General features: G+C 36.1%; 1 protein-coding gene across 3 annotated transcripts in view; it reads right to left on the bottom strand.

Annotated features, from left to right (window-relative positions):
- HYCC1 (hyccin PI4KA lipid kinase complex subunit 1) overlaps nt 1–15,111 on the bottom strand; it is a 100,705-nt gene that overhangs the window by 10,351 nt on the left and 75,243 nt on the right. The window contains exon 11 of one of the 3 annotated variants that reach the window (XR_001156171.3): nt 12,453–12,574. The exons of 1 other annotated variant lie outside the window; for it this stretch is intronic. Coding sequence is in view for 1 of the 2 variants with exons in the window: in XM_012773307.3 (XP_012628761.1) it covers nt 12,555–12,574 (20 nt within the window). In the remaining variant the exon portion in view is untranslated. The remainder of the gene's footprint in view (nt 1–12,452; nt 12,575–15,111) is intronic. One more of the 3 variants, XM_012773307.3, reaches the window with a different exon arrangement.

Raw genomic sequence — 15,111 nt, 5'->3', positions numbered from 1 at the left:
AAACAAAAGAAACTGCATGTGAGAGGGACCAGATGTCAGTTTAATAGATAAATACTTCAAAGTAGCTATTGTATATGTACAAAGAAATCAAGGAAATGATACACAAAGAAGTAAAGGAAGTTACAACATCAATGTACCATCAAATACAGAGTATGAATTAAGAGATAGAAATTATTTTTAAAAAATAATAACCAAATGGAAATTCTGGAGTTGAAAAATATTAATAGAATAACTGAAATGAAAATTCATTAGAGGAGCTCAACCAAAGTAGATTTGAAGTGGCAGAAGAAAGAATAGCAAACTTGAAGATAGATTGATTATGCAATCAGAAGAAGAGAGAAAAACAGAATGAAGAAAAATAAAAAGAATTTCTGGGAAATATAAGACACTTTTAACTGTACCAAGACAGATACAATGAGAATGCTAAAATAAGAGGGGGAAAAAGAAGGGAACAGAAATAAAAATTGAAGAAATAATAGCATTAGAATGTTGTAAATATGTTGAGAAAACATTAATCTACACATCCAAGAAACTCAATGAACTCCAAGTGGGATATATGGAAAGAGATACAAATTCAGACGTATGATAGTAAAAATGCTGAAAAATAACGTTAAAAAGAAAATCTTGAAAGTAGCGAGAGAAAAACTTCTCATTACATACAAGAGATCCCCAATAAGATTAATGATTGACTTCTCAGCAGGAACAATGAAGGCCAAAGGCAAAAGGATGACATAATCAAAATGCTGAAAGAAAAAAAACCATCAACCAAGAATCTTATATCTGGCAAAATATCTTTCAAAAATGAAGGTGAAATAAAGACCTTCCCAGATAAACAAAACTTGAAAGAATTCATTGCTTGCAGACATACTTTATAAGAAATAGTAAAAGAAGTTCTTTAGGCTGAGAGCAAATAAACCCAAATGGAAGTCTGACTCCTCATAAAAAAATAAAAAGTATGGGTAACGTTAAAACTAGATTGCAATATAAATGCACATTTCTTCTTCTTTTTTCTCTTAGTTAATTTACAAATCAAGTATATAAAACTACATATATGCATGTATGCATGTATGTACATATATGCATATATTGTTGGAGCTATAACATATAGAATGTAATATACTTGGCAATAACAGGACCAAAGAGGTGGCTTGGGGCAAAGTATTGGAATAAGAAAATGGCACCATATGGTAACTCAAACACACAGAAACAAAATGTATCAAATGGTAAAGAAGTTATATATAACAAACACCTTATATATTTTCTCTCATATTTTTTTTTTTTTTTTTGAGACACAATCTCACTTTGTTGCCCAGGCTAGAGTGAGTGCCGTGGCGTCAGCCTAGCTCACAGCAACCTCAAACTCCTGGGCTTAAGCAATCCTACTGCCTCAGCCTCCCGAGTAGCTGGGACTACAGGCATGCGCCACCATGTCCGGCTACTTTTTTGTATATATACTTTTAGTTGGTCAATTAATTTCTTTCTATTTTTGGTAGAGATGGGGTCTCTCTCAGGCTGGTTTCAAACTCCTGACCTTGAGCGATCCGCCCGCCTCAGCCTCCCAGAGTGCTAGGATTACAGGCGTGAGCCACCATGCCTGGCCTCATTTCTTTCTTCATCTTTAATAGACATTAAATTAAATTAACAATTACAACAATGTATTCTTGGGTTTGTAGAATATAAAGCTTTAGAACGGGCCGGGCGCGGTGGCTCACGCCTGTAATCCTAGCTCTCTGGGAGGCCGAGGTGGGTGGATAGCTCGAGGTCAGGAGTTCGAAACTAGCCTGAGCAAGAGCGAGACCCCGTCTCTACTATAAATAGAAAGAAATTAATTGGCTAACTAATATATATAGAAAAAATTATCTGGGCATGGTGGCACATACCTATAGTCCCAGCTACTCGGGAGGCTGAGGCAGCAGGATCGCTTGAGCCCAGGAGATTGAGGTTGCTGTGAGCTAGGCTGACGCCACGGCACTCACTCTAGCCTGGGCAACAAAGTGAGACTCTGTCTCAAAAAAAAAAAAAAAGAAAGAAAGAAAGTAGTAGTAAGGGAGAAATAGAGAAACAAAAAAGATATGAGACATATGGAAAACAAAAAGTAAAATGGCAAACATAAATCCAACTATATCAATGACACCATTAAATGTGAATGATTAAAAGATTCCATCAAAAGGCAGAGATTGTCTTAAAAAACAAGATCCAGGCCAGGCTCACGGTGGCTCACGCCCGTAATCCTAGCTCTCTGGAGGCCAAGGCGGGTAAATAGCTGAAGGTCAGGAGTTCAAAACCAGCCTGAGCAAGAGCAAGACCTTGTCTCTACTAAAAATAGAAATTAATTGGCCAACTAAAAATATATAGAAAAAATTAGCTGGGCATGGTGGCATATGCCTGTAGTCCCAGCCGCTTGAGAGGCTGAGGCAGAAGGATTGCTTGAGCCCAGGAGTTTGAATTTGCTGTGAGCTAGATTGACACCGCAGCATTCTAGCATGGGAAACAGAGTGAGACTCTGTCTCAAAAAAAAAAACAAGATCCAACTACAACTTACAATAGGCTTATATTCTGATAAACCCATCGTAAGTTGAAAATATCATAAGTTGGAAGCGCATTTAATACAACCATTATACAAAACATCATAATTTAGCCTAATCTACCTTAATGTGCTCAGAACACTTACAATGTGTTACAGAACACTTACTTAGCATGGCTGACTCGAGCTGTACCTTGCTGCCATTGCCCAGCATCATGAGAGAGTATGGTACCACATATTGCTAGTCTAGGAAAAGCTTAAAATGCAAAATTTGAATTATGTTTTCTACTGAATGTGTATCACTTTTGCATCATTGTAAAGTAAAAAAAAAATCATAAAGTAAAAAAAAATCATAAGTCAAACCATCGTAAGTCAAGGACCATCTGTATATGTTGTCTATAGGATGCACACTTTAGATTCAAAAACATAAATATGTTGAAAATAAAAGTATGGGAAAAGATATGTTTTGCAACCAACAAACATAAGAAAGCTCCAGTGGCTATGTTAATATCAGACAAAATAGACATTAAAACAAAAAAAGTACTAGAGATAAATAGGGACATTTTTAATGATAAAAGGATTAACCCATCAGGAAGCTATACCAATAATAAACATGTGTATACCTATCAACAAAGCCCCAAAATATGTGAAGTAAAAACTGACGGAATTGAAAGAAGAAGTACACAATTTAACAGTAATAAACACTTTCATGCTCTATTTTCAATAATTGGTAGAACAGTTAGGCAGCATATCAACAAGAAAATAGAAGACTTAGAGGATACTACACACCAATTTGACTTAACATACATTGGTAGAACACTTCACCCAACAATAATAGAGGACATATATTTCACAAATGCACATGGAACAATTGCAAGAATAGAGCATATGTTAGGCCATACAACAAGTCTCAGTAAACAAAGAGATATAAATAATACAAAGTATGCTCTCCAACCACAAGAAATGAAAATAGAAATTAATAACACAAAGAAATGTAGGAAATGCATAAATATGTGGAAATGAAACAACATACTTCTAAATAATCAATGAGTGAAAGAAGAAAGCACAAAGGAGATTAGAAAATACTTTGAGATGAGTGAAAATGAAAATGCAACATACCAAAATGTTCTGGATGAAGATAAAGTGAGCTTAGAGGGTTATTTATAACTGTAAGTTTCTATATTAAAAAAGAAAAAATATCTCCCTCCAATTGATAAACTAATATTCCATATTAAGATATTGGAAAAAGAGAACTAAACTCAAAGCAAGAGAAGCAAATAGTAAGAATTAGAGTAGGAATTATGAAATAGAGAATAGAAAAATAATGGAGAAAATCAACAAAACCAAGTTGATTCCTCAAAAAGTCAACAAAATTGATAAATCTTTAGCTAGATTGCATAAGATTAAAACAAGACTTCAGTTACTCAAATCAACAGTAAAACGGGATATTACAACTAGCCTTACAGAATAAGGATAATTAAGGAATAAATTTAAAAAGAAGTATATGGGACTACTAAGAACAACCATATGCTAACACATTAGATAACTTAGATGAAATGGAAAAATTACTACAAAAATACAAACTACCAAAAATGGCTAAAGAAGAAATAGAAAATCAGAATGGATCTATCACAAGTAAAGAGATTAGTAATCAAAAAACTTTGCATAGAAAATCTCAGGCCCAGTGGTTTCCCTGGTGAAATCTGCCAAACATTTAAAGAACAATTAGTACCAACACTTCACAAACTCCTCCAAAAAATAGAAGAGGAGGGAACTCACCCTTTAAGATCAATATTACCCTGGTACAAGACCAGAAAGAGACACCACAAGAAAAGAAACATACAGAGTAACATTTCTTAGGAGTAAAGATGAAAAAATCCTCCACAAAATACTAGAAAATCAGGTCCAGAAACATAAAAAGGATTTTATACCATAACCAAGTGGACTTCACCCTAGGAATTTAAGGTTGTTTTACATTCAAAAATAAATTAATATACTAATAGAATAAATATTCCATATTAATAGAATAAATGACAAAAACTACATGTTCATCTCAATAGATGTAGAGAAAGCATTTGACAAAATCCAACACCCTTTCGTGATAATAATTTAAAAAACTCAAGAAACTATGAATATCAAGGAACTTCCTCAATCTGATAAACAGCATGCAAGAAAAAACCACAGATAGCATCATAATGTGAAAGACTGAACCTCAGAATATAACCTTATGTGGAAATGGAGTCTTTGCAGATAAAGTTAGTTAAGATTTAATAAAATCATACTGGATTAAGATGAGCCCTAAATCCAATGACTGGTGTCCTTCTAAGGCCTTGGGAATACACAACAGGGAAGAAGAACATGTGATGACAGAGGCAGAGACTGGAATGATGCAGCTAGATGACAAGAAATGCCAAGGACAATCTGGAGCCACCAGAAGTTACAAAGAAGAGAAAAAGGATTCTCCCCTATAGCTTTCAAAGGCAGCATGGCCTTGACTACACCTTGAATTCGAACTTCTAGCCTTTAGAACTGTGAGAGAATTAATTTCTGTTGTCTTAATCCACCCAGTTAGTGGTCATTTTTTTTTTTTTTTTACAGCAGCCCTAGGAAATTAGTACAGATTTTCGTACCAGGACATGGGGTGCTGCTATAAGAAATATCTAAAACTGTGGAAGTGTGGTGATACAGCACCTCTTGTATATTCCCGGATAGAGCTGGAAGCCATTCTACTGAGTGATGTATCTCAAGAATGGAAAAACAAGCACCACATGTACTCACCAGCAAATTGGTATTAATGGATCAACACTTAAGTGGACATATAGGAATAACATTTATTGGTTGTCCAGCAGGTGGGAGGGAGAGGGGGGCATGGACAATATATGTAACCTTAACATTTGTACCCCCATAATATGCTGAAATAAAAAAAAATAAAACTGTGGAAGTAGCTTTGGAATTAAGTAAATGGGTAGGGGCTGGAAGAATTTTAAGATACATGATAGAAAGACTAGATTTCCTTGAAGAGATAGAAATATGGACATTAAAGGTGATTCTGGTGAGGGATCAGAAGGAAAAGAAGATAGTGAAGAAAGCTTCCATCATCTTAGAGAATACACACGTCATCATGATTAGATTGTTGGTAGAAACAGGAATGTTAAAGGTGCTACCAGTGAGATCAGAAGGAACTGAGAAATATGATTGGAAACTGGAGGAAAGGTGATCACTGCTATAAAGAGGCAATCAACTTGGCTTAATTGTGTTCTAGTTTCGGACAGAAAGTTTTAAGTGATTTAGCTAAGAAGATTTGCAAACAAAATACTGGAAGGTTTGACATTATTTCTCTGTGCTTCTTATGGCAAAATTCAAGAGGAGAGAGATAAACTGAGAAAGGAACTGTTAAGCAAAAAGGAACCAGCACTTGATTTGGAAAATTCCCAGCTTATCTAGATTATAAAAGATAAGAAAACTAGATTTGGAGAGAACACCAAGGGTGTGGCTGGACAAAAGTTCATCAACAAGATGAGGTATGTGACTCATGGGTACAATCAACCATCTTATCAGAAGCCACAAATAGAGAAGACATTATCCAGGAAAAATCCATGAAGGACCCTCTTGTCCGATGGCTTGAACATCCATGAGTTGCACAGGAAACTGACAAGGTTTTTGAGAATTTTGTGCTAGCAGAAATACTACCAGCCAAGACAGAGATGGGATAAAATTTTTTTAAAAAAAATTGACTCCAAGGACTGAGCCAGGGATGCAGATCACCAACCATTGCTGTAGCCCAGAGGATGCAGCATCAAGCCACAGAGAATTATTTTTAGACTTTAAAACTTAGTGAAATTAGGAAAACTGCTTGGTATCAGTGGCCCCTTTATTACTTCCAATTTCTCGCTTTTTGATAGGAATGCCTATCTTATGTTTGTCCCACCATTGTATTTTAGAAGCAGATAGGTTGTTTTCTAGTTTCACAGGTCCACAAATGAAGAGGAATTTTGCCCCAGGATGGAACATACCCAGATTATCACCTATACCTGATTTAGATGATGAGATTGAGTACTTTTTGAGTTGATGATATTTAAATGAGATTTTGAACTTAACAGTTGATGCTAGAATGGGTTAAGAATCTGGAGGATGCTGAGATTGGGTAAACGTATTTTGCATGTGGGATGAATGTGAATTTGGGGGGCACAGTGAGGACTGTATGGTGTGGAATGGTGAACCCTGCAAATTCATGTTTATCTGGAACCTCAGAATGTCACCTTATTTGGAAATAGAGTCCTTGCAGATGTAATTAGCCAAGTTGAAGTCATACTACATTAGAGTGGACCCTAAATCCAATGGTTGGTTTTCTTATAAGGTAATATGAAAATACACAGGGTAGAAGGCCATGTAACAACAGAAGCAGAGATTGGAATGTGATGCAGCTACAAGCCAAGACCTGGATTCTTTAGAGCCATCAAAGAGGCATGGTCACCAGAGAGCGTGCAGAACTGTGAGAGAATAAATTCTATTGTTTTAAGCTATGCCCCTTGAGATAATTTGTTACAACTCTAGAAAACGAATTCATCAACCTCAAATTCCTGGGATAGATCTTTATCATCTACCTAGTTATTATATCCATTATTGAAGGCAAAGTATTGAAGTCTCCAGTTAGTATTATTGAATTTTCTATTTCTTCCTTCAATTCCGTCAATTTTTTGATTCAAATATTTTGGGGTTCTACTATTAGGTGCATATATGTTTATAATTGTTATATCTTCATGATGAACTGACATTTTATCATTATAAAATGCCTCTCTTTATCTCTAGTAACATTTTTTGTTTGTTTTAAAGTCTGATGGAGTAATATTAGTATAGCCACACTGGTTCTCTTATTTTTGCTGTTTTGCATAGTATATCTTCTTTAATCCTTTTATTTTCAACCTATTTGTGTCTTGTGTCTTTGAATCTAAAGCATGTCTCCTGTAGTCACCATTTAGTTTGGTCTTTTTTGAAAAATCCAATCTGACAATCTCTCTTTGGATTGCTTAATCCATTTTCCAATATGCTTAAACATATATTAATATATTGAGTTTTTAATTTTAGATTTTGCATTTTTCAATTCTAGAATTTCTAACTGATTTTTTTTTAAATTCTGGTTTTCTCTTTCTCTTTTTCCCCCTTGAAATCAGTGAGCCACTTGGCCTCAATGCTGGCATCTCTCTTCTTTTTCTTTGGGCTGCTATGCCATCTCCCTGCTCTCCCCCCATCCTTCTTTCTCTCTCTCATTCTCTCTATCCTTCTAAAGGATAAAATAAACATTTTTACTTTTATTTTTTTTGAGACAGAGTCTCGCTTTGTTGTCCAGGCTAGAGAGAGTGCAGTGGCGTCAGCCTAGCTCACAGCAATTTCAAACTCCTGGGCTCAAGCAATCCTGCTGCCTCAGCCTCCCAAGTAGCTGGGACTACAGGCATGCGCCACCATGCCCAGATGATTTTTTTCTATATGTATTAGTTGGCCAATTAATTTCTTTCTATTTATAGTAGAGATGGGGTCTCACTCTTGCTCAGGCTGGTTTCGAACTCCTGACCTTGAACAATCTGCCCGCCTCAGCCTCCCAGAGTGCTAGGATTACAGGCGTGAGCCACCATTTTTACTTTGATATTAAAAAAAGATTCTGATTCTCATGAAATTCTCTACCTTTGCTTATTAATCAAAGCTATAGTTAAGTCCATCTCTGATAACATTAATAACTGGGTCATGTGTAGATCTGTTTCTATTGCTTTTTATGTCATGGCTCTGATTTTCATCATGGTTCTAATGTTTGATTTAATGCTAGATATTATATATGATACATCGTATAGTCTCTAGATGATATCCTCCTAAGGAGAGGGATTACCCTATTTCCTGGTGAGAAGATAGAGCAGTGGCAGACAGATTACATTAATCCAATCAATAATTCATTGACTTGAAGATAAGTTGTGATGTTTATAAGATTTAATTTACTCTAATTCTTCTAGGGTATCCTGAGTTCTTAGCTGAGATTCTGGGATGTGTACTAGGGCTTCTCCCTCTTCATGGGTCCTTAAGTAGAATTTTTGCCTCTTCAATACCATGATGCAATAACAAGACAAAAACTTTTGATCTGGCTTTCAGCAGGTTTATGCCTTTTTTTTTTAAATCCTTCTGCTCTGAGCAATCCAAGAATTCCACAAATACTCAAGAAGAAAACCAAGAGCGTGTCAGGCTCACTTCTCTGAATCTCCTGCTTCATTGGGATCTTTGCTCTCCCAAGTCTGGTTGGTTTAATGACCCTAAACTGTGTTTCTCCAGTCCTGTGTGATTGCCATGATGTGTTTGCTTCTCTATATCCTAGCAGTAACTCTCTTCCTAGGCCTTTGCCCAGATTTGGCAAATTCCATAAAAGATGAAGTAGCTGCAGAATATCTGCTTACTTCTCTGGTTATAATCCTTCTATATTGGGAGTTCCCCAAGACCACACTACCACCTCAGGTTCAGTGATTCAGTAGAAGGGCTCACAAGACTCAGCATACAGTCATACTCATGGCTATGATTTAGTAGAACAAAACAATATAAAGCCAAACCAGCAAAGAGGAAAAAGCACATGGAGTAAAATCTGGAAGAAACCCAGCATAAGCTTCTAAGAATCCTTTCTCTGTGGAATCACGCAGGATGTGCTTAATTCCTTCAGCACCGAATTGTGACAACATGTGTGAAATGCTGTCTGCCAGCGATGCTCAATATAGACTTACTGCCCAACGTTTGTGTTGGGAGCTGGTAAGAGAGGCACCCTTTGTCTAGCACATATCATAATTCCAGACTCCCAGAAGGAAAGTAGGCATTCAGCATAAACCATGTTGTTTCTATAAACAGTTTACACAGAGTAAACCACCTTATCAGTTAGGGAATGGTGGGAACATTCCTGTAATCCAAGTTCCCAGACACCAGCCAAAGCCCAACTTTGTAGGCAGGGCTAAGGATAGCATCTCGGCCTGCTATGTTAACTCTTTTCTGCATGCCTTCTCGCTGAGATTTTGGCTCCTAGAGTCCTATTTGGCTGGAAGTTCTTCGATGGCTTCAAACAGAGGTTTTAAGGGATTTTATCCAATGTTGCTAGTTGCTCTCAATGAGTGTTGCTCTGCTATAGAAGTGTCTGGTTATTTTTTCTTCTCTGTGAACATTGTATTTGAAAAATTGTAGAACTTGAGGCTTAAGATGATGGGTTTTCCCCCCCTCCATGGAGCATTTGTTTCCTTTTTTTACCAAACATTTAGGGGATTACTTTACTCTAATTTCAGGAATTGGGATGACTTGAGGCTATGCTAATTCTGTGTGTGTGTGTGTGTGTGTCTGTGTGTGTGTAAGGGGGGGGGGGAGAGTTGGTGCTCTTTCAATTCACATTCACTCTCACTCCTATGGTGGAGGTTTCTGGGTCCCAACCCAAAACACAGGAATTTTTTAAGCCCTCTCCCATCACTAGGCCAGCAATGGTATGAATTTTTGTTCTCCTAACTTCCCCTTAAATGATTCTTCTAGAATCAGCCAATACCTCCAGGAAAGAAGTTGTGCCAATGCTGGGCTTGCCTTTCTAGATTTTCATGTTTTAAAGAGTTTGTATTGAGATTATCTAGTTTCCAACAGAAATTTTTATGTTAATTACCAGCTTGTCATTACTGGAAGTGGAATTCTACCTCTACCTTACCTATTACATTATAATGTAAGTTTCTTAGAAGTAATATTTTGAGGAAAATCATGATGGTGAATAGGGACACAGAAGCATGGCACACAGGGAAGGTAAATCTTAATCCAGACTCTGAGTATGGATCTATTCCATGAGGACAATAGCTGCCTCTCCATGAGAAGAGATTTAATATAATCAACCTGCCACTAAGCAACTATGTCACCCTAGGACAAGATATTGTAAGGTTGGTCACTGCTGCTGGCAGATTGGGCTCCTAGCAGTGGCAGTAATCAGAATATTCCTAAGGAAAGGAGGCCCATATTGTTGAAGTTCATGTACAGCCCTGATCCTTCCAGTGTAGCCACTTTATTCATAAGCTGATTGAACAAGGACTGGAATATCAAAGAAATCCACTTTTTCTGATTCTCAAAGTCACCTTGACCATCTGATTATTATTATTATTTTTCTTTTTGAGACAGAGTCTCGCTTTGTTGCCCAGGCTAGAGTGAGTGCCGTGGCATCAGCCTAGCTCACAGCAGCCTCAAACTCCTGGGCTCAAGCAATCCTCCTGCCTCAGCCTCCCAAGTAGCTGGGGCTACAGGCATGCGCCACCATGCCCAGATGATTTTTTTCTATATATATTAGTTGGCCAATTAATTTCTTTCTATTTATAGTAGAGATGGGGTCTCGCTCTTGGTTTCGAACTCCTGACCTCGAGCAATCTCCCCACCTCGGCCTCCCAGATTGCTAGGATTACAGGCGTGAGCCACCGCACCCAGCGGACCATCTGATTATTTAGCACTTCCTTCACAACAGGGCTTTTGGTTAGCATTCATGTAGGAAACAATTATTCTTACAATATGAACCCATTTTAAGAAGTCCAACCATACAGGTAGCTTCCAAGTTTTATCACTTATGTGCTAATCTTATCACTTGCGTGTCCCCAACCAGCAGGTATAGATCCGTACCTTGGGATATCTCACCTTCCTTGCAAAGCAAACAAGAAATACCACTCAGATTTGCCCACTTGAAAGAGTTCCTTTCCTCACTGTCTTCTAGACCCATCTTTGAGTGAGACTGGAATGCAACAGTCTACTTCTAACTAGTACCATCATTCTGTGCAGTACTGCTGTATAACCACTCTCAATTTTTTCCTCTTCAGTGAACTGGGAAATGTATTATTTCCTATTGCAGATGTAATTCATAGGTTTGCTTGCTTGCTTGTTTTCTCCTTCTTTCACACATATCCTGTCTCATCAAATGCAACTTTGTGGATGTAAATGAATTAAAAGGCTTAAGGAAAGGATAAATATTGAAACAAGATTCTAAACTACAGTGGAATAAAAAGTGGTAACATGTTGTTCCAGAGGGTTTTATTTTAAAAGATTTGGAGAAGAGAATGTTAGTAAGAAATTATATAGCATAGTGGGCAAAACAGAAGTAGAAACGTGTTGGCTAAATGAAGAGAGTAAGAGTTTTAAGATGAATGCACTACAGGCCTTCATTAGGTAGTAGTGGACCTATATTTAACAAAAGTTAAATATACTTGTAGTTTCTACGAAAGGAAGCAAGTGAGGAAAGATGTGAGAATTTGTAGTGTCAAAGTCAGGCTTTTCCTATTTTGTTTTCTGATGAGTCTAAATATCGCTCACATTCACCACGGATATATAGGAGAGAAAAATACAGTAGAAAATTAAAAATAAATAAATAAATGTCAAACATTATTAGCCTGGGAAAATCTCCATGCCATTCATTCCTCTAACTGAAAAGAAACATGATGTATCATAATTTTACTCCTCAAAAAAACTTTTATGTGGGTACACTCAAAAGAATCAAAGTAGTCAAGTTTTGTAACCTTCATCTTCATCTCCATGCAGATTTTCATTAGAGAACCAAAGGAGTTCCACAGACTTCTCTTAAACAGAAGAGAAGCAACACGGTCTGGTCTCTCCTATGCTGCCACCAATTTCCTGGATTAGATTCACATGCTATCTAGTAAAACAAATCTTTATTCACTATTATGTATAATGTATTATACTAAATCCCCACAGGGCTATGGGCTAGTAAGGGAGACATGAAAGATAATCACAGTACAATGCAATTAAAATTATATTAGAGCACTTAACAATTGTGAACCAAGTACTACAGGGGTCAAGAAGCTTCAGAAGAAATCTTTGAGACATTCAGTGGAATGCTAAGAAGTCACTAACAACATACCAACATGCTATATACATAATATTGACTTACGATCTTTCACTAGAGAGAGATAAAGAAAGAGAACTTAATCCATCAGTGTCAACATGGCTTAGAGAAGACTGTAGCCCACCTATGTCAACATGACTTAGTTGTTTATTCCAGGAAATCTTTGCCTAGGAAAGATAAGATTGTAAATAAAACAAAGCAAATAAAAACAAAAACAATCTCTATTTTTCATTTGCACAGGAAATTCTTATAGGTTGGAGACAATAATCTGCTTACCTGGGCAAACAGCTTGCTTCTCAAACAACAGTTGACTTATCAAGACTCTTTAAGACCCCTGCTTACTGTGTCCACCAATCCTAGATTATTAACTCTGCCAATCCCCATCAGTTTCCTGCCTTGACAGACATGCCTCAAACCATTTGAACAAGGTCCCAAAGCTCTACAAATACCTTACTTTATGGTTGTAAGACACAGCTAATCAAATCAGAGTGGCACTCTCTCTTATTGTAGTAAGTTCTATTGTTTTGCTTTATTAACAGGTCATCTGATGATGTTTTAGTAAGTTAAACAATAACAAAGTTTTTTTTAAAGGATTGCTCATTTGATTGGTGTGTACTCCTGCACAGTAGAATCATTTTTCTGTGTCTATGTTGATGATGTTAATCAATGTTAACTGGCTTTTTCTTAGGTAGGCCTCATTTAAAATACAAGATCTCGGCAGGACGTGTGTCCTTTCTTACTAACAATCCACTACTAGATAACCAATTCATTGCTGTCAGCTACTAGACCAAATTTTGTATAAGCATCAACTGAGGAACCTGTTAGAAATATAAGTTTCCATGCTTCACTCACAGTGATTCTGACTTAGGGGACATAGTACAATGCCCAGGAACCTCTATCTTAAAAAGCATCGGTATTTTCCTAATGCAGGCTATCTTTAGACCACATTTTGAGAAACAATGCTTTCCTCCCCCCATACCAGCAAACATAAATGTGTATTGTACATAAAACACACCCATATTAACTACTGCACACACTCTTATAATGAAAGTGGGATTATACTCTATATATAGTTCTATGGCATGCTTTTTTTTTTCAGGAAACATTATAGTGTTATAATCTGTTTAAATCATCACGTACAGATCTGCATTCTTTTTAATGGCTACATCATATTCCACTACATGTACACACCATAATTTATCTATTCCTTTATTAATGACATTCAGATTGCTGGGTTTTTGTTTTCTTTCTTTCTTTTTTTCTGCTATTACAAGCAATGCTGCAATGAATACCTTGCATGTTATGTTTATGCATTTGTACTAAATTTTCTGTAGAGTAAAATAAACATAGAACAGAACTGCTAAGTCAGAGGGTATGTGGTACACTTTAAAGTTTGATAGATCCTGCAGAACTACCTACCAATTCATCTGTACCAATTTTCAGTCCCACTAATTATTCCAGAGACTAATGATTTCCCCACACCTATGCCAATATTAATTAGAATCAATCTTTTTCATCTTTATCAATCTGACAGGTAAAAACACCTTATTTTAATTTATATTTTATCATGCTTTTAATATCAGTATAACCAGCATTCAGTTTACTATTGAAACACAATTATATCAAATTCTACAAAATTATCATAATTTAGGTTAAAAAAACTTTGATTCCATTTTACTTTAAAACTTAACCCTATTATCTGTAAGACAGATGGGATGATTGAATTTTAAACATATGTCCATTAGGTAGTATTTAATTAATATCCTCTTTTACCAAGTGATAGAAAAGTGAGTCATAAGACCAGTGTTCAAGGTCTGGCTTTGCCAGATAGGTGACCTTAGGCAAGTCATTTACCCTATTGAGAACTTCAGTTTCCTCTTTTGTAAAATAGGGATTCTACTTATGTTATAGGGATTCTACTTATGTTATAGGATTATTCTGAGGATTAAATAAGATAATCTTAGTTATAAATATTAGCTATTACTATCATAATAATAATATTAAATATAATACAAGGGAAATAACCAAATGACTAGGAATTATTTGTAAGTCTTTATAATTATAAAATAATGTTAACATTATTATGTTAATACTTATTAACATAATTAACATAACATAACAAACAAAGTCAGGTTCTATTAGGTGAGTCCACTGTTTGTTGGAAACACTGAAGTCACCAGAACAATGCATATTTCATGGGGCTAACACACTGCTTACAGAATCACTGTTCTGGTTCTCTACAAGTACTCTTCTAAGAGTAGTTTAGAATATATTTCCTAAATTACTTAGTTTGTTAGATGAAAAGAACTTATCCAAATATATAATCAACTAAACACCAGGAATTCTTTTCAAGTGTCTAAAAGAGCCTTGTTTCTAATGCACAATAATGCAATTCGTGTAATGCCTTTGAGATTTCCTAGAGCAAATAAATGAAATTCTAAAATTTTACTGTAAAATAATACATTAAAAACCTTATCCTTGATTCATTTCCAAAGCCAGCATCAACCTAACTCATTTATTCATTAAATGTCTAAATATCTACCATGACAAAGTTCTGTACTCGGGCATATAATCTCTGTGTTCAAGGGATAAAGACTCCTATTAAAGGTAAATCGGCAAAGTAATGTTACCTAAATATAAATATGCCTGTGCTTCTGCCATGAAAAATAACCAACCATTGACGCACGACCCGTGGAGCTCATCT

Source organism: Microcebus murinus, chromosome 9 (assembly GCF_040939455.1).
Source record: "Microcebus murinus isolate Inina chromosome 9, M.murinus_Inina_mat1.0, whole genome shotgun sequence".
NCBI classification, from domain to species: domain Eukaryota; kingdom Metazoa; phylum Chordata; class Mammalia; order Primates; family Cheirogaleidae; genus Microcebus; species Microcebus murinus.
Note: the sequence above shows the minus strand (reverse complement) of the source record. Positions and strands in the feature narration are given on the sequence as shown.